Here is a 24,730-nt window from a genome sequence, read left to right on the forward strand (position 1 = left end):
CAGGATTCCCTGTTTCCCTCCCCACCCCACTCTTCTACTTACCTTTGCAGACTGCTCGATAGCAGGCTCCGCTCTCCGTCATCATGTCCGCTTTTAACACTCTGCACATGCGTGGAAGGTCCTGTGCATGCGTGGAGGGCTATGTGTGAGTGGCGTGCACACACGCAAGGACAAACTCACATTTGAAAACCAGTTGCAAGGTAAGTAGATTTCACCCCTGTATTACTTCCTGGTACATGGTGGCAATTTCTCTTCTTCTAAAACTCTCCCTCTTTAGGGCCTGCGATGATTCATTGGTCAAAGAAGCTGAGCTTGTCATCTGGAAGCTGACAGCCTGTGTTTGAGACCTGAGTGCTATGCAATGGGATGAGCTCCTGTTACCGTATTTTTTGGAGTATAAGACGCATCTTTCCCCCCCAAAAAAGAATGAAAATCTGGGTGCGTCTTATACACTGAATACAGCATTTTTGGCCTCTTGAAACTCCACCCACTTCGCAAAAATGGATGTGCAGAGGGTTTAGGAGGCCTGCAAAATGCTCCTGGGGCTGGGGAGGGTAGAATGAGCCAAAATTGGGCCATATTTTGCTTGTTTTTTGCCCCCCCCCAGCCCCCAGGAGCACTCTACAAGCCTCCTAAAGTTTTTTGCTCAGCTTTGCCCCCCCTCCCAGTCCCCAGGAGCACTTTGCAGGTCTCTCAAACTCTCTGCATGACCCATTGTTGCAACAAATGAAGTGTGCAGAGGGTTCGGGAGGCCTGCAGAGTGAAAAAACTTTTTTTTTAATTTACCTCTTCAAAATCTTGGTGCGTCTTATACTCCGGTGTGTCTTATAGTCCAAAAAATATGGTAATTGCCTCAGCTCATATCCACCTAGCAGTTTCAAAAGCATGCAAATGCGAATAGATCAATAGGTACCACTTCAGTGGGAAGGTAATAAGCCTTTGTATGCCTTTGGTGTGTAACCATGATGGCTACATGACCACAGAAAATATCTTCCGACAACACTGGCTCCCTCAGCTAAGAAATGGAGATGAACACCAGAGCCTAGAGTCAGATACAACTGGGAGAGGGAAATCTTTACCTTTTAAAGCTCTTCTTCACCCTCACGGCAAACGTAGCCGATGAGATGAATTTACCTGGTCAGTGCACCAGTACCACAGAGATGGGATGGTCATTCCCACTAGGATTCCTGGCCAGGGAAAGTCGGATGTGACGGGGTCCCGGAATATGTGGAAGGCATCCTCTCTTGGCAAGCCACAGCTAGTGTTTCCATAGTGGTTGCTTGCGATGGCTTTGAAGTATCTGTTTTTCAGGTCCTCAAGCCCGTCGACTTTGGCAAAGCCTAGAGAGGTTGAAATAGACCAGTTCAGCTGCCTCCCACAGACAGCAAGCTACAGAACAGCAATTCTGAACACACAAACACACACAAACACCAATGGTGCAGGGGTGGGTTCCAGCTTCTGTTACTGTTGGTTTGCTCAGGGATGCGCTTTGCATGCTACTGTATGCACAGTAGTAAAAAAAAACCAAGATGGTGGTGCTGTAGGCCAATAGAACCGGTTCAGGGGCATGGCCTGCCGAGTTACTACCTACTCTTGGCCGAATCGGTAGGAACCCATCTCTACAATGGTGGGAATCAAAAAAGTTTTACTACCCTTTCTGTGGGCATGGCTTTCTGGGTGTGGTGTGACTTTGTGGGCATGGCTTTGTGGGCGCGGCAGGGGAAGGATACTGCAAAATCCCCATTCCCTCCCCACTCCATTAACCTGCTTCCCAGCTCCGTTCTCCTGTGCAGGGCAACAAAAGAAGATCAGCTGGGAGGCAGCAGGGGGCATGGCCAGCCTATTTGCTGGTTCTCTGAACTACTCAAAATTTCCACTACCCATTCTCATTACCTGTCAGAACTGGCTGAATACAACTTCTCTCTCACACACAAACACAAAGACACACATAAGAATACTCACTGAAGCCCATCAGGGTGAGTGCGCCAGCCAACATAATAACTGTCTGCAGGGTGTCCGTGTAGATCACTGCCGCCAGGCCACCTGTAGAAGGCAAGAGCCAGATAAGGGCCCAGTTTCTGCCCAAAAAGTCTGGACTAGCCTTAAAAAAGCCCTTCTCTGACATTGAAAGGTTTATTATTATTTTATTTGTTAAATTTGCATGCCACCCTTCCCACCCATAAGCAATTCTCGGTAGCTAAAGTTAATTTTATACCTATCAGAAAATTGACAATTCAGGTGTGATTTAAATGTGATACTGGAATTCTGCAACCAATTTTGGTCACCATACAACAACAACAAAAGGAGACTTTGGAAAAGGTTCTGAGAAGAGCAACTAAGATGATCAAAGGCCTGGAAACTAAAACACATGAAGAACAGTTTCAGGATTTGGGCTTGGCTAATCTAAAGAAAAGAAGAATTACAGGTGACGTGATAGCAGTATTCCAATGTTTGAGGGGCTGCCACAAAGAAGAGGGGGTCAAATTATTCTCCAAAGCACCAGAGGGCAGGACAAGGAATAATGGTTGGAAACTAATCAAAGAGAGAAGCAACTTGGAATTAAGAAGAAACTTCCTAACAGTGAGGACAATTAATCAGTAGAAAAGTGTGCCTCCAGAAATCATGGGTGCTGCATCACTGGATGTTTTAAGAAGAGACTAGACAGTCATTTATCTGAAATGGTATAGGTTCTCCTCCTTGAGCAGGGGGTTGGACTAGAAGATCTCCAAGGTCCCTTCCAGCTCTTTTCTAATTGATTGATTGGTTGATTGATTGATTGAAATGGTGTAGGGCCTCCTGTTTGAGCAAATGGTTGGATTAGAATACCTCCAAAGTCCCTTCCAGCTCTATTCTATTCTAATTCTAAATATCGGGAGATTTCTTGGAAGGCTTGCTCTTTGTGTTTTTAACTAGAAATCCATGTCAAAAATTCCACCCACCTAATTATTTGCATCCCACGTACCTAGCCTACATTTGGTTTACTATTTTTAATACAACAATACTTTCTCAACAAGGAAGATGTGCCAGTTGGAAAGCAGCCCTTTTGGAAAGAGAAGAAACAATTTTATGATGCTGGCAGGGATGGCATAATTGACATTTTGATTAGAGGAAAGACACTGATTAATATGAATGCTGATTTGAAAACCTTTCTTTGTAAAACAGAAAAAAAAGAAATTGTGGCATGTCTGTTTGATGGTTAGAAAAATCAGTAGATTATAGGAAAATGAAATTGATGTTGTAACTTTAGAGCAAGCAGGTCAATTTAAATTTATACTTATGTCACATAAGAAAGTCAGAAGTCATTTCTCTGTCTTTCTTTTTCTCTTCTTTCTGCACCTTTGGCTTTGCTGTTTATTCTATGTCCTATCTCAATTATTAGTTTTTGTTTGTTTTTATATTTCTAGTTTAAACAATCTAGTAAAGTTATCAAACAATTTTATTGAGCTGCGTTGGCGCAGTGGTTAGAGTGCAGTACTGCAGGCTACTTCTGCTGACTGCTAGCTGCAATTTAGCAGTTCAAATCTTACCAGGCTCAAGGTTGACTCAGCCTTCCATTTTTCCAAGGTGGGTCAAACGAGGACCCAGATTGTTGGGGCAAGAGGCTGACTGGAAACAGCTTAGAGAGGGCTGTAAAAGCACTGTGAAGTGGTATATAAGTCTAAGTGCTATTGCTATTGCCTTTTGCATAGGGTGGAAAGAGAGAGAGGGAGGGAGGGAGGGAGGGAGGGAGGGAGGGAGGGAGGGAGAGAGAGAGAGGAGAGAGAGAGAGAGAGAGAGAGAGAGAGATGAGGAGAGAGAGAGAGAGATATTTTGTGGGACCCAAATCAGCTTTCAGATGACCTGGCTCTTGTTGTCTTCTTCAAAAAACTTTTGGGGGATTGGGGAGCAGACAGAGTTGGCAGCCTGGTAAGAAGGCACCTCTGCCCTTCCCATCAAGCCATTCGGTGATCTAGCTAAGATCATGACTGGCTCCTTGCTTGCCACCTCCACCCCACCCCCGTGGTTTAATTTCCCCTGTTTTTCTCTTCCTTGTTAACAAGTAGTTCTCTGGGCAGTACACAAAAAGACTCAGCTGAATGCCATGACTGTTTTAAAAAGTCTTTTCAAGTAGTTAAAAAAGGGAAACTTTGAGGACATCATTTCACTGAAGTTCAAAGCAAAGGAAGATGAAAAGAGGTGATATTTTCTAAAGAAAGCCAGAACACGATCGCCATTGCTTTGGAAATTTCAAGCTGTTCCTTCTCTGTAGGTCAACAAATCTAATATGTTGATATTTTCTTTCTTGCAAAGCACGTCTGTGTATCGAAGTTTTTTTTTTTTTTTTACAAAGCATGCAATGTGAGTAATAGTTTACTTATTTGCAAATGCTACCCCCTCGCTATATTTTTTTTTTTTGGCAGTGGGGCAAAATGAGGTATCCAAAAAAGCAACAAAAGTCAGCAGCACTTGAAGCCCAAGAAGAACTGAAGGTCACAAAACAGAATTTAATCAACATTTCAGGTATATTAGGGTGAGTCACATCATGCTACATCCTATTTGATTGTTACCTGCGGAAGAGGACGAGAGACAGGTACCTTGGTCTATTTACTAAACGAAGGGCCCATTGGGATCCCCATATCAAAACAACTTACTTTATGTGCGGCCAGAATCTGAAAATAACATTTAACACACCACAGGACTTGAGCAAAATGATTTGGTTGAGATCAGCATATGTGGGACTGATTAGGGTAGATTGTAGGGATAATACCAAAATATAATTTTATCATATTTTATTTATCTATATATTAAATTATTATATTTTATTCCCATTTCATTTTAAATCATATTTTATCCAATTCCTTTTTAAATTGTCCCCTCCCCCCAGATTTTAGTAATAATTTATCTGGAACTCTGCACTTTGATATGGCCCAAGGGCTAATCCATAAAGTAAACTAACTAACATGCTACATATTCATCAGGTAAACTTCCACAGATGTCTAAATCTTCTAAGGCAGGGGTGTCAAATTAGATTTCATTGAGGGCCGCATCAGGGTTGTGTATGACCTCGGGGTGGGGGGACTGGGAAGGGTGTGGCCAACTCGACATCACTCCTGTCGGGGGCGCCTGTGGTGGCCCAAGTGCTCTGCCAGTGAAAATTGGCTCCTGAGCTCCATTTTGGCTGCCACGGCCTCCTGCAATCCTCTGCCAGTGAAAATGCAAACTCTGTTTTCACTGGTAGCAGGTTGCAGGAGGCTGTGGCAGCTGAAAATGGAGCTCAGGAGCCTATTTTTGTTGGCAGAAGCACCGCGGGCCAACCCTGCCCTGTTTCCAGGGCAGCCCTGCAGGCCAGATATAAGTACCCTGCAGGCCGGATTCAGCCCCCGGACCTTGAGTTTGACACACCTGTTCTAAGCGAACATGCTTTCTCTCCATACTCCTGGGTTAAACCCTCAACTGCCTGAAGCTGGATGATAGAACACCAAACAATCCCAGCAGTGGTAACATTCAATTTTTTTTACTACCGGTTCTGTGGGCATAGCTTGGTGGGCATGGTAGGGGAAGGTTACTGCAAAATCTCCATTCCCTCCCCACTCTGGGGCCAGCCAGAGGTGGAATTTGCCGGTTTTCCGAACTACTCAAAATTTCTGCTACTTGTTCTCCAGAACTTGTCAGAACCTGCTGGATTTCATTCCTGAATCCCAGCCATTCTCCTGAACTCCTTCCCCGGAGGGCATGGTCCAGAAATAACTGCCCAAGCCCCCCTTTTCCAGTGTTAACATCTACCTGCCACAGTGTAAATTGCAGTGATGACCAGCAAACCAATGATTGCTATGTAGAGGTCCCAGTGCAAAGCCTGTTGGATGAAAAGAGCCCCAGCATACATGTCAACCTGTAGGAGAAAGAAACATCGAACTTTGAAATCTCAGTAACCATCTTGCCTTGAACTGATTCCAATTAGAAGGGAGTTGGCCAAATGTTGTGTTGTATTCCCTACACAAGTGGTTGCATGTGGGTATATAGATCGATAGTAGTCCCTCTTAGAATCCATGGGCTGGAAGGAATCTTTGAGGTCTTCTAGTCCAATTCCCTACCCAGGGTAGGAGATCTTATTGCATCCCAAAGAAATGAATGCCTGATCTTTTTTTGAAGGCCTCAAGAACTCCATGAGGCAAGTTGTTAAATTGATTAACTGGTCTCACTGACAGGAAATTCCTCCTTATTCCCAGGTGGGAGCTTCCTCTCATGAACTTCCACCTGTGGCTTCTTGTCTTGTCGCTATCCTGCCATGAACACAATGTGGTTGAAAGGGGCTGTCCTTGTTTGCTGTATGCACTTTAATGACAATTTTCTCCAAAGGAAAATTGCTACCTTTGGTCCTGCCCTAAGAACGAGATTAGGAAGAATTAGCAGGCCCAGGCCAAGTGCTTAAAGCCTAAACTCTTCTCAATTATTGTCTAAAAGGGTATTATGGTATGTCTGACCTTTGTTTTAAGCACAGTAATTATTAATTGGCTGATCAATATTTGAACTATTGATTGAGACGATCCTCCTTATCTTTTTCTACTTCAATCTGGCTGTTGCAAATGATAAAGCTAAATTTCTAAATGTACCTTACATTTGAAAAGAGTATACACTTCCTATTAAAGGTAGAAGGTAAAGGCGTTCCTGCAGATATTACTCCGCTAGCTGTTGCTGACTCTACGGGATGGTACTCATCTCATTTGAAGTCCATTGACAGCACTGTTGCCCAAAGACATTTCAGCATGATGACATGGAGAGTTGTTTCCTCCACACCAAAGTGGTACCTATTAATCTACTCACGTTTGAATGCTTTCGAACTGCTAGGTTGGCAGGAGTTGAGGCAAGGATGGGAGCTCACCCTGCCGCGTGGCACCCAGATCTCAAATGTGGGCTGCCGGCTGACAAGCCCAGCATCTTAAGCACTGAGCCCACACTTCCTATTAAGCTTTTTAATGCTTCTGAATTGATTGCCATCGCTACCAAATCTAAATGATATTTCTATCCTGATATATTTAGAAGTGGCTTAAGCATTGGAGCTGTTTCTTCCCTTTTACATCACAGCTAACATAGATTTATACAAAAAGTAAAAAAGAAAATTGCTGAGATTCCTTGGTACATGAGTTGCAAACAATAAATTACAAGAAAAAAAGTCCACTTATTCAGTGTCCCATTATTTCCAAGCTGGAACTAAGAATGTGTGTGGGTGCAATTCAGTGGTACAAAACTGGCACAAACTTGCCATTGTTTGGATGAACAGAAGACGGCTAGAAGGGTTTAGATGTTTCCTTTGAAGCTGATTGGAAATATCTTAAGCTCTTAACTCTGTGACTATAACATACAGTCAAAGTGGAGCAAAGCCATTGAAGAGAGCTATTTAAGGACATGGCGGTTGTGCCCACTGAACAATATACAAATTTGGTCAAACAGAACAAGTAAAAAGCAGTTCAGAATTTTGGCACAAATTTGGGGCAAATTTACCAATTCTCGTTTTGTGGATAAAAGTCTTTTGCTGACCTGGAGTAACACAGCTCTCCTCTTCCAGTAGGTTTGTAGTTATTTTCTATTTTCTGTAAACTGGCCACCACATTATTAGAAAAAATGTTGAGGCTTTGGAAAAGTGCAGAGAAGAGCAACTAAGATGATGAAGGACCTGAAGACGATAACATATGAATAACACTTGCAGGAATTGGCTATGGCTAGAGAAAAGAAGGACTGGGGCGACATGATAGCAGTCTTCCAATATTTGAGGGGCTGCCACAAAGAAGAGGTCAAATTATTCTCCAAAATACCAGAAGGCAGGACAAGAAGCAATGGATGGAAACTAATGAAGGAGAGAAACAACCTGGAACAAAGGAGAGACTTCCTAACAGTGAGAACAATTAACCAGTGGAACAGAAGTTGCTTCCAGAAATTGCGGGGGCTCCATCACTGGAGGTTTTTAAGAAGAGACTGAACAGCTACTTGGTTGAAATGGTATAAGTCTCCTGCTTGAGCATGGGGTTGGACTAGAAGATCTCCAATGTCCCCTCCAGTTCTATTCTGAATTGAATTAAAAGCCCAGTTTGAAATGATTGCATCCTCTTAACTGTCAGAGTATAAAACCTGGACAAAAGTTGTAACCTTTTGGATAGAAACCAAATGTTGGGATGCCTACCTAACCCAGCTGAAGGGGCATCTTTCTCTCAGTGGGATTGAGTGTCCTCTGTGGTTAATAAATGACTGGAGCAAAAGGTTAGCGAGTTACTCATTAAGTGGGAGCAGTCAAACAGAAGAGCAAATGACTAAACCAGAGCACTAGGCCATCTTCGGTGCCTGCCTGTCCACACACACACCACGTTCCATTGGCATGGCAATTCCTTCACATCTCTTTCTGGGGAATAAATTTTCAAATACAAACAAAACAAACCAGCAGCAAACAAATCGGATCAGGAGGGAGATGCTGGACTCAGGCCTACAAACTTGGACATCTACTAAATATTAAAAGCTTTAACTCCAATGCTTTGTGGTTCCATTTTAAAGCAACATTTTTAATTCTTTTTATTTTTCTTGAAGGGTTGTGTGATGCAAGCTAACCAAAGGAACGGTTTGAAGATGAAATATTATAATTCTTAGGGCTTCCCCCAGGGTTGACTGTGAGCCTTAGAACTCTTTCAGAAATAGTTCTTGATGAAAATGTTATGAGAGCATCTGCCGTCTCTACGATCTTTCAGATATGGATCCAAATCCTAGATTACTTTCCTATCCTGATCAAGGAAAAGGAATCTGGAACACTTATGGTAATACAGGTAGTCCACAAATTACCATAGTTCATTTAATGACTGTTCATAGTGACGACAACATCGAAAAAAGTGACTTATGACCATCTGTTCTGACCCAGCTCCCCAAACACAACAAACCTTCTGTAGTTGAATCAATGATTCCTTATTAGGAGCAGCAGCGTCCCTGGCAAAAAGTCTCTCTTGCAGACTAAAAAGTCTGTCTGGCAGGGAGATGAATAGTTATCTGCCACATCTATTCATCTCCACCCCCTGCCTTTGATCCCCAGAGCTAGGATGGGGCTTCGCTAGCAAAAGTGGCTCTTCTTTCCCAAGGACCGGCCCATAGATTCCCACTGCTCTCCTCTCCTCTGCCTTCTGCGCATCGGGCCCTGAGCCCAGCTGTTTTTCCTCTTCCTCATCAGCCACCTCCAGACCTGGGGGCTGTTGACTCTCCATCTGGGGGCTGATGGATGCCCTAGGCTCTGCCTCCGTCTCTCTCTCTCTCTCTGCCAGCTCCATTCCCTCTTCCCTCTCGGTGCTCTCAGGTTGCCCTGATGCTGACCCTGACTCCCATGCCTCCTCCTCTGATTTGGCTGCTGGAGGTGGCTGACAGGGCACAATAGCAAATGTCCCAGGGAGAGTCATTTTTTGGCACCCTCCCCCCACTCACTCTGAAGTGCCTAGTTCATCTGTGGATGCTTCCTTAACTCACATATGCACGTTTCCTAGGATTGTGAAGCCAAGGAAGACATGCACCTTTGGAAAGAAGCTACAAACAGATGTGGTTACCATGCCCGCCTCGCTCATCTTTTAGCCTTTGGATCCTCAAACCCTAACCCTCCTGTATCCGTGGGTTTGCCACAATGCACGAGAAACTTCAAAAGTCATTTATGAAGCCTATATTGACCTCCTCTTTCCAAGCCAGTTCTCTTCTGTCTCCTCTCGCCTCCTTACTTACTGAAATTTTGGTGAATATATAGATAAACAAGTAAGAATTGCAAGGAAGATCTGAATCCTTTTGCCACCAAACCGTCTCTGCAAATACTCTGGCATGGTTGTAACCTGGGAAGGACAAAAAGGATGACATTTTTACCGAACAGTAGCTTTGATTTGTTGAGGCGTTCTTGAATAGTTTGGGAGACAAATTATTTAACAGCCAACATCCTTCACCTTTCAACTCTTCAACTACCCCAGCAAAAACCAGCCCCCATTAGCCCCTTTTGGGTTGGCTTTTAATGTCTTGCTAGCTACCCAAAGGGACCCGGTGGTTCAAAAGGGCTAAGACGCTGAGCTTGTCGATCAGAAGGTCAGCAATTCGGCAGTTCGAATCCCTAGTGCCACCTAATGGAGTGAGCTCCTGTTACTTGCCCCAGCTTCTGCCAACCTAGCAGTCCAAAAGCATGTAAAAAATGCAAGTAGAAAAATAGGAGCCACCTTTGGTGGGAAGGGAACAGCGTTCCATGCGCCTTCGGCATTTAGTCATGCCGGCCACATGACCACGGAGGTGTCTTCGGACAGCACTGGCTCTTCGGCTTTGAAACGGAGATGAGCAGCACCCCCTGGAGTCAGGAATGTCTAGCATGTATATACAAGGGGGACCTTTACCTTTACATTAGCTACCCAAAGTCACTCTGGTAACTTGGTGGCCAAATAAATTGATTAAATACTTATGGGAAATCCTGGACATGCAATGGTTTGTTTAGGGACCATTCAAAGTTACAACAGCGCTGAAAAAAGTGACTTTGGTTGGTTTTTCACATTTATGACTGTTGCAGCATCCCATGGTTGCACAATCAAAATCCGGATGCATGGCAACTGGTTCATATTTATGATTTATGCAGCGTCCCAGGGTCACATGATTCCCCTTTGGTGACTTTTCGACGAGCAAAATCAACGGGGAAGCCAAATTCACTTAACCACCAAGTTACTAACTAAACAACCACAATGATTCGCTTAACAACTGTGGCCGGAAAGATCATAAAATGAGGCAAAACACACTTAACCAAATGTCTCACTTAGCAACATAATTTTTGGGCTCCACGGTGGAGAGACGGATCTCTACCTCTGTTTTACAACCCATTTGCTCCCTCTGGGAAATTTGAAAAACCTATTTTCTCCTCCTTGTGTAACCAACCATCAGCACCCTCCAGCATTTAGCTCAGCTTTCCAAATCTAACGAGAAACTCACTGGGTTTTCTATCTATTTCTTAGAGGGAGCAAATGGGTTATAAGACAGAGGTAGAGAGCCGTCTCTCCTTCAGCCTTTTAGTCTGAATTCATTTGAGAATTGCTAGTTATGCACCCCAGCTAAGGGGGCATTTGGCCCGCTTCTAATTCCACCAGTGGTCTTTCTCCTTGTCAGGTGTGGGCTCCGGCAGTCACTACTGCTGGTTTGCTCGTGGCTGTGCCACCCGTGTGCTTAATGCACTCTGCGCATGCATGCACAGTGCAATAAAAAATGCTCTGCGCATGCACGGAAGCAAAAAACAAGATAGTGGTGCCTACAACGCTGCCCAGAGAACCAGTTCAGGGCTGTGGAAGGCCTGGGTTGCTGCCGGTTCCAGCGACTTCGGATGCCAAGCCACTACTGGTTTGGCCAAACCAGTCTGAACCAGTAGGAATCTACCACTGTTCCTTGTATTAAAAAAACTTAGATGAAGGAATAGTCGTCCCCCGTCTGAGATTAAGGACTGGTCATCTTCAGTCTGAAGGGTTTACAGTTCAGGTGTGAAGGACAGTAATGTGAGAAGCCCACTCCCCCTTCCCTCTGGGCCAGGGCTTCTCATCATTGGCAACGTTAACCTGTAGGAAGTTCAACTTCCAGAATTCCCCAGACTTGGAGAATTCTGGAAGTTGGACTCCCTACAGCTTAAAGTTGTCAAGGTTAATAAATGCTGCTCTGGACCACCATGAAACAATTCTAACCACACGAAGCCTACATCCACAGGGCTCCTTTGCCAGATTAGCCTCCCTCCCCAAGTCAGCAAAAAATGGTAAGATGCCCCATATGCCATTACGGCACACTTGGAAGTGGTCTGGGCAGTACCACCATCTATAGGGCTTTAAGGCACAACTTTCCACTGGCTGAGTTTGGTGATTCCCCCAATGCCAGCTGTCTCGAAGTGCCCAGTTTTGGTGACTCCATGCCTGCAGTTCCTTTCTTTTCCCTTCCCGTTGTACTTCTTTTTTTAAAAAAACCAAAATTCTCAACCACTTGACCTAATGACCACTAAATAACAGCCAGTAATTGGATATTTCATGGCTGTCATCTAGCAACTGTCTTGGTGACATCTCTTCAGCCAAGATGCAGCCAGGATATCCATGCCGGTTGGCCAGCAGAGTTTAGCTGTGGTTAGTTGGAAACTGCAGGAGAGGAAGCCAGGGAGGTAGCAGCCACAGGGCAGTGGGGGGGGGGGATCCCTGACACGCAGACCACTGAATTTCAGGCACTGAGGATTGAGGAGTGGGAGAAGAGGGGAATGATGGACACCAGCAGATCAGAGGTGGTATTCAGCCGTTTCAGACTGGTTCACCCCAACCAGTAGTGGAAATCGCGAGTGGGCCAGCCCCCCCCCCCCTGCTCTATGTTGTTCTATTTAGGCACATTTTTGAGGCTGGGCACATACACGAAAGGTGCATGGGTAAGCAAAACGCATGCTTGGAAGGCTGGGTGCATGGGCAGAAGGCGCCCACACACCCATTTTGCATGTGCACAAAATGGGTAGGCACATGCAAGGCAAACCAGTGGTAATGGAATGTGCAACCCACCGATGCAGCAGATCCAGCACTGACCGGTTCCACATGCCCTCCGTTGCCTGCGTGAGCATCCTGATGTAGGATATTATGGGCTTTAAGCCACCTTGGGGGCCTTTAAAGATGCTGAGACCCAGGGATGCATGAAGATGTGCCCTCGGGAACTGTTAGTGACCATCTTTGGCAGCAGGGCAAAGAGGTGGCGAGATGGGCTTGCTCAAAGCACTTTTAAGAAAGGAAGGCAGGTCTTTCTAACCCCTTTGGACAGGCCGCAAAATCCCAGAGGTGCTGCCATATTGCCAGGTGAAAGTAGAGGTGGAAGAAAGAGCAGGTGTGATCAGGAAGGTCTTGACTCTCCAGGGGAGCAGAGAAGGCTTTCTGGGCACCGACTTACTTACCCCACTTGCAAGGTAGATGGGCACAAACAACCATGCCAGCACCAGGACACAAAACATTCCCTAAAGAGAGACCACAGAGCCATTAGGAAGATAGAAGCCTCCTCCCTCCGAAAACCTACAAATCTACAGGGGCACCTCGCCTACCATCCATTGGCAGGGCAGGCCAAGAGATAGTGGCCAAGGGTTTCCACGAGCAAATTCAGCTTCTTTTTACATCTCCAGCTGTAGACCTTTGGCACATAAATCAATCTGGCTCATTTTGGGCGGATTTGAAAAGGGAGCCAAACTCAGCTGGCCAGTGCCCTGACAGGACAAGGCGTTGCGTGCCCTCAGAAACCGCTCTGCATGCCATTGGTTCGCCATCACAGCCCTATACCATTCCAGACAAGTGGTTGTCCTGTCTGTCCTTGAAAACCTCCAATGATGGAGCACAAGTCCCTGAGGAATATGCAATATTCACACCATCTGTCCCTCCAACCCAAAGGAGCGGTACAGTCATAATCCTGCACTGGGACCCCAAAATAAACTGGAAAATGACACCACTGGGGTGCTGCAATGCAAAGCAACTGGTCACAGGATGAGGCTTCCCCACCCCCCTGGCACTGCTGCTACTTCACACTCATTGCTGGCAAGCAAAGCGGATGCCAGGAGGAAAGGTGGGCAGCCTGGCATGAGTGAAGCCCCAGCAGATGAAACGATGTGGGTGTGGTTCTCTGTGGAGATAGCTGACCAGACCATTCAAAAAGTCCCTGCTGTTTTCAGAAAGGGATCCTGTGCCCAATCAGTATAAGCTTCAAGGACTTGCACCCACAGCAAGAATAGATTGAGCAAAATAAAGTTTTAAAGTTTTAATGCAAGAGAAAAGATCCCCCAGGTGCTGTTTCTGCAGAGACCTTGACATTTAGGAAGGATTCCCCTTGCCTCTCTGATCCTCGATGGGGAATGAGCGAAAAATGGGCCTTTTTTTTGCTCAACTAGGAGCACTCTAAAAGCCTCCTAAAGGCTATGCATGCCCCTTTGTTGAAAAAAAACCAGCCCATTTTCACACTGTTTGGGCGCCATTTTCAGGCCGTTTTTGGCCTGATAAACAACCTGAAAACACCCAAAAAACGGTCTGAAAATGCCCCAGAAAACAGCCCCCAAATGTCCAAAAACAGGCATGTGTGCACTATCCAGCTGATCTTTGGGTTTTTGGTGCTCCAGCACGCACAAATGCACGCCCATACATGCACATTCTGGTTTGGGCACTCGGTGCTGAAAAGGTTTGCCATCATTGGTATAGGGTTTCCTGCTAGAATAGGGGGTTGGACTAGAAGACCTCCAAGGTCCCTTCCAAGTCTGTCATTCTGTTTCAGTCTTCCATTTATTTGTCTTTATAATCTGGGCACGCAAAGGCTGACTCAATCCCAGATGCGTCCAGCCAGGCACCAGAGCTGAGTAGAAGGAAGATCAGCTCTTCACACAAAAGACACAACTCTTGTTGACCTCTTTAAACAGCTGCTGGAAAAGTCTCCTCTTCTTTAATCAGCCCAATCAGGCCCGGGAGATAGAGAGAGATGAACCTTCAAGATTAGGGAAGACTTTGCCCCCTGCCCTGTGCCAGCCAGCATAAAAGGGATCATAAAAGCCATACTCACATTCCATTCGTAGGCCGTGGCAGCAATCCCAGAGGCTGCACCAGAGCCAGCCAAGCCGATGAAATGCCCACTGCCAACATTACTGGCGAACAGGGAGGCCCCCACCTGTGAAAAAGATGCAGAGGATCATCTTGGTGAGGATCTCCAGTGCCTTCTACACCTGCCTTGAGTGCAAAACCTGCCATTGCATGGAAGTGGTTGAAGGGTTTCTGGATCACCTGTCCTGATCCAAGGCCCAATTTCTCCGTTGGGATGCTTCTCTTGACGCTATAGGACAGTGGTCTCCAAACTTGGCAACTTTAAGACTTTTAAGGTTTTCATTATATCAGCGGATACTGAAAGCTAAAAACTCTTAACAGATTAGCAGAGGTGGAAGAGACCTTGTAGGTCATCTAGTCCAAATGCCCCCTGCCCAAGCAGTAGACCCTAGACCATTTCTGACAGATAGCAGTCCAGTCTCTTCTTAAAAGCCTCCAGGGATGAAGCTCCCACAACTTCCAAAGGCAACTCCTGTTCCATTGGTTGGTTGCTCTCACTGTCAAGAAAATTTCTCATTTCTAGGTTGAATCTCTCCTTGATCAGTTTCCATCCATTATTCCTTGTCTAGCCTTCGGGTGCCTTGGAAAATAGCTTGACCCCCTCCTCTCTGTGGCAGACCCTCAAATATTGGAAGACTGCAATCATATCTCCCCTAGTCTCCTCTTCACTAGACTAGCCATGCCTAGTTCCTGCAACCGTCCATCATATGTTTTAGCCTCCAGTCCCCTCATCATCTCAGTTGCTCTTCTCCGCACTCTTTCTAGATGCCAAATTTGGAGACCTGCTATAGGAGAAGCTGACACTCTTACGGCTCCTCCTGGTTTGTACACGTTCAGACAACCTGGCCTTTGTCAACATCTTGTCTATCAACAAGACAGTCTTCTCTGGCTCCTTCAGACTGAGGTCTACGTCAGAGGTCTCTAACTTTGGCAACTTTAAGATTTGTGGACTTCAACTCCCAGAGTTGAACTCTGGGAGTTGAAGTCCACAAGTCTTAAAGTTGCTGAGGTTGGAGACCCCTGGTCTAGGTGACTTAGAGCTGGAAGTGGAAGCCAGTTATTGGGAGTTGGAAACCCAAACAAAGAACGAAAGGGACATATCTTGTGTGATTCCGCTACCCAAATCTCTCAGGAAACAAAACATTTTAGAGAAGCTGGAATTGGAGACAACCTACCGGCCACCAGACCATCTCGCCTCCAGCTAGGAAATAACCCTTGACGGTGCTCCGTTTTGTCTTCCACATGGACTGAAATATTAAAAGACAATGAGTTTATTTGCTGAGAGTATGAAGGATTCCATGAACTACAATCCCCCCATCACCCAAAACAAACAGGCAAGTAGGAGCGAATATGGAAAGAGTCCCATTTCATTCTGGGGCAATTCCTGGGGCTTCCTGTTTTTGGGAAGGCCAACACAGTACTAAGCTGCATCAACAGAGGGATACAATCAAGATCATGTGAAGTATTAATACTACTTTATAAGGCCACACTTGGAATATGGCATCCAGTTTTGGTCACCATGATGTAGAAAAGATGTGGAGACTCAAGAAAGAGTGCAGAGAAGAGCAATAAAGATGATTAGGGGACTGGAGGCTAAAACATATGAAGAACGCTTGCAGGAACTGGGTATGTCTAGTTTAATGAAAAGAAGAACTATGGGAGACCTGATAGCAGTCTTCCAAAATCTCAGGGGTTGCCACAAAGAAGAGGGAGTCAAACAATTCTCCAAAGCACCTGAGGGTAGGACAAGGAGCAATGGGTGGAAACTAATCAAGGGGAGAAGCAACTTGGACTGAGGAGAAATTTCCTGACAGCTAGAAAAAACTAACCAGTGGAACAACTTGCCTTCAGAAGTTGTGAATGCTCCAACACTGGAAGTTTTAAAGAAGACGTTGGATTATGATTTGTCTGAAGTGGTGTAGGTTTTTCTGCCTAAGCAGGGGTTTGGACTAGAAGACCTCCAAGGTCACTTCCAACTCTGCTATTCTATTCTAAATAGCGATGTTGAAAGAGAAACAAGAGGAGGAAGAAGGCCTTCTCTGAATCAAGGGAAGAACCAGTTTTACACCATCAGCTTGCCGGTTGAGTATTTCCTAATGTCAAGTACAGTACCCAGTGCTGAGACAGGTGATTTTAATTTATGGAAAAATGCCTATCAAAGAACCAGTTTTGTTGGATGTTGGGCCAAGATGGGCCACTGAGTCACAGCTGAGAAGATGCTTCAGGTAGAGGGAGGGGCACCTGCCATTTTGCTGGTTTCCTTGAAGAGAGTTGGGGAAGAGATGGAGACTAAAAACATATGAGGAACGGTTGCAGGAACTGGATATGGCTAGTTTAGGGAAGAGAAGGACCAGGGGAGACAGGATAGTAGTCTCCCAATATTTGAGGGACTGCCACAGAGAGGAGGGGCTCAAGCTATTTTCCAAAGTACCCAAAGGCCAGACAAGGAATAATGGATGGAAACTGAATAAGGAGAGATTCAACCTGGAAATAAGGAGGAACTTTCTGACAGTGAGAGCAATCAATCCATGGAACAGAAGTTGCCTTCAGAAGTTCAAGAAGAGACTGGACTGCCATCTGTAAGAAATGGTGTAGGGTTTCTTGCTTGGGAGTGGGGTTGGACTAGATGACCTACAAGCTCCCTTCCACCTCTGTTAATCTGTAATCTAATCTTTGGAAAGGGAATCCCTTAGAAAATATTGGTATGTTCTTGGTAGGATGGTTGTGTGCCAAGGTGCTCTGAGGTTGGCAGCCTGGCACAGCCTGAAGTGCGTAGCCTTGATCCAGCCTCTTGTGCAAACAAGTGAGGCGGGAGCCATGAAACTATGCAATCATTTGATTGTTGGCCTTGCACAGGCTCCAGGCCAAGGGGGTGGCACTCTGACCTGGCAGAGGGTGCCAGGAGAAAAGAGAGACTTCCTGGATGCCACTGATCAAGGGCAAGAATTCTATCTCATATTATTCTGCAACATTGCAAGTTGAACTACGATGCTGGTTGGGCAATGAACAATGACACCAAGATGACAAAGCTTGCCTTTCATAGCAGGAATTGTGAGGAGTTTAGCAAGTGTTGGTCTCTGCAAACCATGTGGCTAGGAAAATACTTTGCTTGACCCAGGATCCGGCTACAAAACTTGTGAAGTGGGACGCTAATGCATTTACAGAAGATATTTTGCAGAACAGCATAGCATAGCATAGCATAGCATAGAATAGAATAGAAATAGAATGGGAAAGAATAGAATAGAATAGAATTAGAATGGGAAAGAATAGAATAGAATGGGAAATAATAGCATAGCATAGCATAGAATAGAATCTGGAAGGGACCTTTGAGATCTTCTAGTCCAGCCTGTAACATTTCAGATAAGTGACCTTAAAAACCTCTTTAAAACCTCTCTCTTCTTAAAAAGCTCCAGTGACGGAGCGCCCACAATTTCTGGTGGCAAGCAGTTCCACTGGTTAATTGTCCTCACTGTTAGGAAGTTTCTCCTTAATTCCAGGTTGCTTCTCTCTTTGGTTAGTTTCCATCCATTATTTCTTGTCCTGCCCTTCTGGTGCTTTGGAGAATAATTTGACCCCCCTCTTCTTTGTGGCAGCCCCTCCAATACTGGAGGACTGCTATCATGTCACACACACACCCCAATTCTTCTTTTCTTTAGATGAGCCAGGATAGATTTTGTGGAATTTGTGTAGTCACAGGTTAAGCTGCTCTTTATTCTTGGCCTGATCCAGAAGAACAGCAGCTGCTGTGACGTGTCTTCCAGAACAGGAAACAACCACAGGTCTAATCCCTGAGCTGCTGTCTAGCTTCTATGGGAAGTTTGCCCACAATCATCGGCTCCTATATAAGAGCAATCTCAGATGGGCCTCTAGGAGAGGGAGGGACCCCCCCATCCAGGACATGCTGCTCTCCTGCAGACCTAGATGGCCCTAGAGGACTTTGGCCCCAGAGCTGGAACGAAAATGGATAAAAGCGGAAGACCGCTAAGCACATTGAGAGCAATCCAATGAATTACGCTCAAGTTTATTTGACTGAAAATTCAGCTCAATTAAATCGCACTTCGGTTTTTGTCCTGCCTTGGCCCATCTCTGTTTCTGGAACGTTGACTCTGCACAATCTCAAGAAAGCTCTAGAGCAAAACTAGATGTGTTTCCCCAGTGGAGGAGCAGGAGCTGACCTCTGGGGAGATCCAAAAATCAAGCTAGCAGCCACAGATGTGCAATTGCAGCCACCATCCACAAATGCCCTGAATTGGGCAAAAAAGAAAAAGAAAAAAAAAAGGCATCCAAAACAGTCTTTTAGAAAAAGGATGTGTTTGTATGTCTATTCAAATCCAGGCAGTCACCAGGAGTTAACAACTGCCTCTACACACGGGCACACACACCTCTCAAGGATGAGTGGTTTCTAGCTGCCGGAGGCTCCTTCGTGTCCCCAGGGATTTGCTAGCAAAGATTTAGCAGCAAAAAGCAGTGGAACTGCAATGCACCTTGGATTAGTTCAACCTAGAGCCCCTCAATAACCTTTAACTCAACCGCCTCCACAAACACAAATCATCCACTGGAAAATCCCTGGTTTAAGTGAGGTTATGATGCCACAGCCTCCCCACCCACAGTTGAGGAAGAGCAAGGGAAGTGCCAGGCTTCCCCGTGAGAAAGTTGCCCTGACAGTCACTGGAAGACACAGCTGGGTCTTAGACAGGAGGTTTTGCTTTCGGGTGTCAGCTGGATTTACAAAGCTAATAAAAATAGACCAAAATTATAAGAATTATAAAAGGAAATTATGAAAAAAATATTAGATACTTAATTCTACACATAATCATGGCAGTGAGAATGACATTCGCACAAAACTGGAAAAATAATTACACACCAACAGAAGAAAATGTAATAAAAAATATTGGAAGGTGCAGAGATGGATAGGCTCACGAAAGAACTAAAAGAGAAAGAAGAATCTGAATATTACTCCATATGGGATTTATGGTATAATTGGCTAGAGGAAAGGGGGGGGGTAGGTAGGAAAGCAAAAAAGAAAGGAAGGAAGATCAACAAATTAATAAAGAACTACAAAACCGGGAAATGGTTAAAAGATAGAAATACAAAATAGACTGTAGCAAATAAATAATAGGAAAATGACTCAAATGTAATAGTTATACATAGAATATATAGAATGTTATATATATAGAATGAAGAAAAAGATGTATGAAATAATATAAATGCACTTTTATAAAGTTATAGTTATAAAAGACTTATTTGTACAGATAAAAGAATCACAACAGCTATGTAAAAGAAGTGTAATGTGTTGTAAAGACGTGAAGTTTGTATAAACAAAATAAAAAGTTTTTTAAAAAATAGACCAAATATGGGCTGCTGTGTCCCCAGAAAGACCCCTCACCCCACTTCCTATGCTGTGGCCCCTAAGGAGAACTAACCATGAGATTTGGGGCCATCCCTAAAACACCTGCAGAGCTCAGTGGAGCTTTCTGCTTTTTGTGCCCAACCGATGCCCACAAGGAGCCCTCCTTACCCACAGGCCCACAGCCAACACAAAGACGAAGTATAAAACCAGGACAACAATATCAACGGCCTCCAAGGTTCGCTGGGGGAAGGCAGTCCAGCTGCTGGGGGGCGGAGACGGGGGGCTGGTACCGCTCGGCTCCATCGCTGCTGGCTGCCAGCTGCCTCCCCTGCCCAGTGCGTGGATCTGCGGGACGAAAAAGAGAATCAGTGAGTCAAATCCCTTTTTCGGGAAGAGGCAGCTCTGTCTAGCACTCTTGCTCTGGGTTTGAGTCCAGCAGGAGTCCTGTTTATTCACTACGGCAAGAGGGGGGGGGGGGGAGAAAAGCGATTGTGACAGATTCTAAATTAGACTGACTGGCTAAAGTGATGCAAAGGTCATTTTATTTGCTTTTGGCCAGCTTTATTTGCTTTCTAATCCCGCAAGAGAGAGAGAGAAAAATAACAGTGCCCAGAGAATGGGCCCATTGTTCGCATGTTGAGGCAGAATGCCTCAGTTCTACTCTTCACACCCCTGGAGCTCCGTTGCACTAAATCAAATGCAATCTGTTGATCAAGTTATGCAGCAAGAAGCAGAAGCAGCTGTATCTGTAGGAAGCCACAGGCATTTCTCTGCTCTGTGCCGACTGACAACCAAGAACAGTTCTTCGTCAAGCCTTCAGGATTGGCTTTCTAGATGCAATGACCAGCTAGAACCATGATGGCAAATCTATGGCACACATGCCAGAGGTGGCACACAGAGCCCCTTCTATGGGCACGTGCGCTGTTGCCAGCTGGTCTTTGCGGGTGCCGGAGTGTCAGAAAACGGCCTGACAATGGCTCAAAAAATAGCCTGAAAAACACCCCCAAACCAGTCCATTTTGGGGGGCATTTTTAGACTGTTTTTTGGATCAAAAATGATCCGGAAAACAGCCTGAAAATGGCCAAAAAATGCCCAAAAAACTGGCAGGCATGTGCCGTCCAGCTGATCTTCAGGTTTCCAGTGCTCTGGCGCAGGCACATGCATGCATGTGTACAAGCATTCCGGTTTGGGCACTTGGTGCTGAAAAAGTTAGCCAACACTGAGCTAGAACGTAAAACCCTCACATTGGACGGGGATCTAGAGCCCCTCATGGGCGACCACTTCTCAAGACAGGAATTAAAATACCCCCAACCAACTTCAGCCAGCTGAAGACCTCCAATGCAAGGGACTTCATCCACCACCACCCCTCGTCCCAGGTCATTGGTCCCACTCGTGAAATAATACAATGGTCCCCACTGTAACTAACAAGGAAGTAGACAATACTGGAGTAGCAAACCCAGGGAATACGTAATGCAAAGGAGTCCCAGGGCTATGGGGGGTGGGGGGGGAGAGGAGAGAGTCAGCAGCCCCCAAACATTGGAAGCAATAACAAAAACTTCATCCAAGCATTTAGCAAACTTCTTCCCTCACTGACTTACCTTCAGTTCGGCAGAGGAAAACAGGGAGCCTTTCTCTAAAGTAAATATTTTGCAAAGATTTGGGATCCAGGGAGAAGGTCTAGTTGTCAAGATACCTTTCCTTCTTGGTGCCAGAATCTGGCGAAACTGCAGGAAGAGAAGTCCCACCACAAGCGGTTGTCTTATCTGCTGAGTCCAAGGCTGGGAACAGAGTCCCAGAAAATAAATTTTGGGAGGCTAAACTCTTGTTCCCGTCACCTTGTGTTGTGTTGTGTTGTGTGGGAGTTTTCTGAGAGCAGACAAACAAGTTTCTCTTTGTAGCTGAAGGAGGCACTTGGAGGGTGAGGCTGGGAGCCAACTCATCACCTTGCCCGCTGACACAATTTTCTTTATCTCTCTCTCTGGCCTGCCTGCAACAGGAAGAAGAGTCAGCTCCGTTACTCTGGAAGGTTTCTGGAGATTTTGCACCACAGGGCTGATCTGGAACTGTTCAGGAAGGGGGCCAAGGAACACCAGAACTTCAGGGACGTTGCTGGCTGCTATGACAGAGGACAGAAAAATAGGTCCCTTTGACTTGGTCTCACGGAGGAAAATTACTGGCACAACCCTGCAGGATGGAGCTTTCCTGGGACCGGCAAGGGGTGCTCCAGCTGTTGGGGGGAAAGGATAGACTTTGGGGCTAATCTAGCCAGAGGTTTCAGTTTAATAATGTAAATTCTCCCCTGCAAAACCATCTCGTATCCCCAAAGGTAATTTCAACAATAATAGAAAGCATTCTTCCATTTGAAGCTACTTTGGAGAATGAAGTTCCTTTCTATCAAACACTATTTCAGTCATTTTTCCGTCTAACAGACATGGTGGTTTTTTTTTTTTAAAAAAATCTTGCCTGCAACCATTTTTACAATTATTTCATGTTTGGCAATGACAAAGAGGAGGGAATGGGGCAGAGAGAAACCACTCCTGCCTGAGATTCTGCTAGGAGGAAAAACAGATTTAACTCAGCCTTACAATTTATGAAGAGCAGCCCTGCTTGCCAACACCAGAGGTGGTCAGTTTTTGGGGGAGGGTCTTTCTGCAGCTGGATGGGAACGTTAGTGTTGCCCTCCAAGCCCCAGAGCCCAGATGAAATGCCTAGGTGAGTCGAAGGGTTAAAGGCAATAACTGTCTGCTCTGCCCCACACCTGCCCTCTGGGAGAGCATCTGGGCATCCTCCTTGTCCTTTGGCAAAGAGGAGGTTGAAGAGGTGCACCAAGGTTCTTCTTCCAGCTGCTGCCCAGAATGAGTTGCAGGAGGCCACGCTATGCTAGGGGCAACCATGCATGGAAAGGAATCCCCTGGATGGAGAGAGAGCCAGAAATCCATGCGGCTGGCCGGGGCTGCAGCTCTTGCTGCCACTCTGTTTCGATTTCCCCACAAACGGTGCCTCCAGACCTGGCAGTGACGCCCCACAGGCCTTTTGAGATGCACCCCGACTGGGGTTCAAGGCGCTCCCACAGATCCTAGCCAGGAGCAGAGACTTACCCTGCTGCCCGGGGCTCGCTTCTGCCTTGTGTTCGGGGCGACCAGCCTCCTGCCGGTTCGCAGGGTGGCTTCCAGATGCCAGCGGAGAGAATTCAATGAGGCTCTTTCACAAGTTCACAGGCGTGAAAGGGAGAATTGATAGGCAGGGCACATGGAGTCATTGGCCCTGCCTTTGATGCTGCTCATGAGTCGGGCTGAGCTGCTTCCTTATCAGCCTTCGGGGGTCAAACTCCAAAGTATCTTATGCCCCCCTCCAAATAATCATGACAAGATAAAGAGAGGGCGGGAGAGAGAGAGAGAGGAAGGGAGGGAGAGAGAGGGGGGGGAATAGACGAGTGTTGTAGAAACTCCAAAGACAAGGGAGACCATTCTCCCAACAAATGTCTACATGGCCTCAAGGATTAACTCCTACAGTTCTAGAAGGTCGCTTGTCCAGATCTCTGCACTTAAAGGCAGCAGACAGTAACTTTGATTTCTGTTTGCAAGTCACTCATCCGCAAACTTCACTGTGTCATGCAAAAAAAAAAGGGTGAGGGGTGGGGGGGTGGGGAGGCGAGGAAGTTATTCCAGATTGCCATTCTGTCATTGTTAGCAAACTAGCAAGGATATAAAAGCAGCTTTATCTTGGATTGTTTAAACATAGCTTACACAATGATTGTTGTAGTAACAAGCGGAGAGGCTTGTAACTGTATATTACATGTATTAAGTAAGCACTGCATTAAATGGCAGATGATTCCACCTTTTTCTAGACATCCATCTGGTGCAAAGTCACATTCACATGACTCAGTCCTTGATTGCACGCTCCAATGGCTTGCACAATTGACCACCATGTTGGTGTTGCTGGAAGAAAAAACAGAACCAGACATACAAAGACAGTGTGCAGTTCTGGGTCAGCTGAACCAAATGGTTGAAGGAGTGGATGGATTTTTATACTTTCTGTAACCTTGAAGTTTGGGATTTGTGCAATATGGGCTTTGTGTTTCCAAATGGGGGTTGAGCAATTCCTATTGTGGCTAATGGCTTTCGTCTTGTGTTTGCTTTTGCTAGCTGTCAAACTTTGCTGCAAGGAGCTTCGAAATATCCTGTCTTGAATGGACTTCTACCGGCAGTGTTTCCTTTACTTATGAATGGAGCCATCTAGGTAGTTGGTTTCCTCTTTCAATAAACTCTTCATCTGCTTAAGTGCTGGCATCTACTCTGGGCTGTTAAGAAAGACTGGAGGCTGCTTTCTGCTTCTAAGAACACGTCTCTCCATTTCTCCTTTGAGGAAAGGTAATAGTCTGCCTCTTAAAAGTTCCCCAAAATATTTCATTCTTCTAGGGCAGAGTTGGCAAACCTTTTTTCTATGGCTTTTGCACGTGCCCACATACCCACACCAATCAATCTTCCCCGCCCACCTGCACATGTGTGTGCAAACACCCCCCCCCCCCCCCCCCGCATGCACGACCTCCACCCAGGCTCCAAAGGCTTTCTTGAAGCTGGGAAGGGCAAAAATGGCCTCTCCCGGCTCTCCGGAAGGCCGAAAATCAGCTGGTCGGTGCACACATTCATGCCGGAGCTGACGGTTGGCGTGCCAGCAAACATGGCACCACATGCCACCGGTGGCATGCGTGCCATACATTCACCGTCACGGTTCTAGGGATTGGGGGGAATTCCCACAGTATCTAAAGAATGGTGTGTTGGTGTGGCTTTTTGCC

The 24,730-nt window shown here is 45.8% G+C and overlaps 1 protein-coding gene and 1 long non-coding RNA gene across 2 annotated transcripts in view; one reads left to right on the forward strand and one right to left on the reverse strand.

The window, feature by feature from the left end:
• Nucleotides 1-23,283, reverse strand: part of LOC116517635 (sodium/myo-inositol cotransporter 2-like) — a 45,350-nt gene extending 22,067 nt beyond the window's left edge. The window contains 11 exon segments of the mRNA XM_032230717.1: nt 1,135-1,340; nt 1,963-2,043; nt 5,764-5,869; nt 9,718-9,752; nt 9,755-9,821; nt 12,911-12,970; nt 14,548-14,652; nt 15,761-15,832; nt 20,104-20,280; nt 21,534-21,922; nt 23,034-23,283. Coding sequence (XP_032086608.1) covers nt 1,135-1,340; nt 1,963-2,043; nt 5,764-5,869; nt 9,718-9,752; nt 9,755-9,821; nt 12,911-12,970; nt 14,548-14,652; nt 15,761-15,832; nt 20,104-20,238 — 867 coding nt within the window. The 5' untranslated portion in view covers nt 20,239-20,280; nt 21,534-21,922; nt 23,034-23,283.
• Nucleotides 22,169-24,215, forward strand: LOC116517636. The gene is made up of 2 exons (XR_004256481.1): nt 22,169-22,261; nt 24,081-24,215. It is a non-coding gene; the product is annotated as an uncharacterized LOC116517636 (long non-coding RNA).
• Nucleotides 24,216-24,730: the final 515 nt, after the last annotated feature.

This window comes from Thamnophis elegans, chromosome 14 (assembly GCF_009769535.1).
Source record: "Thamnophis elegans isolate rThaEle1 chromosome 14, rThaEle1.pri, whole genome shotgun sequence".
Taxonomy (NCBI): Eukaryota; Metazoa; Chordata; class Lepidosauria; order Squamata; family Colubridae; genus Thamnophis; species Thamnophis elegans.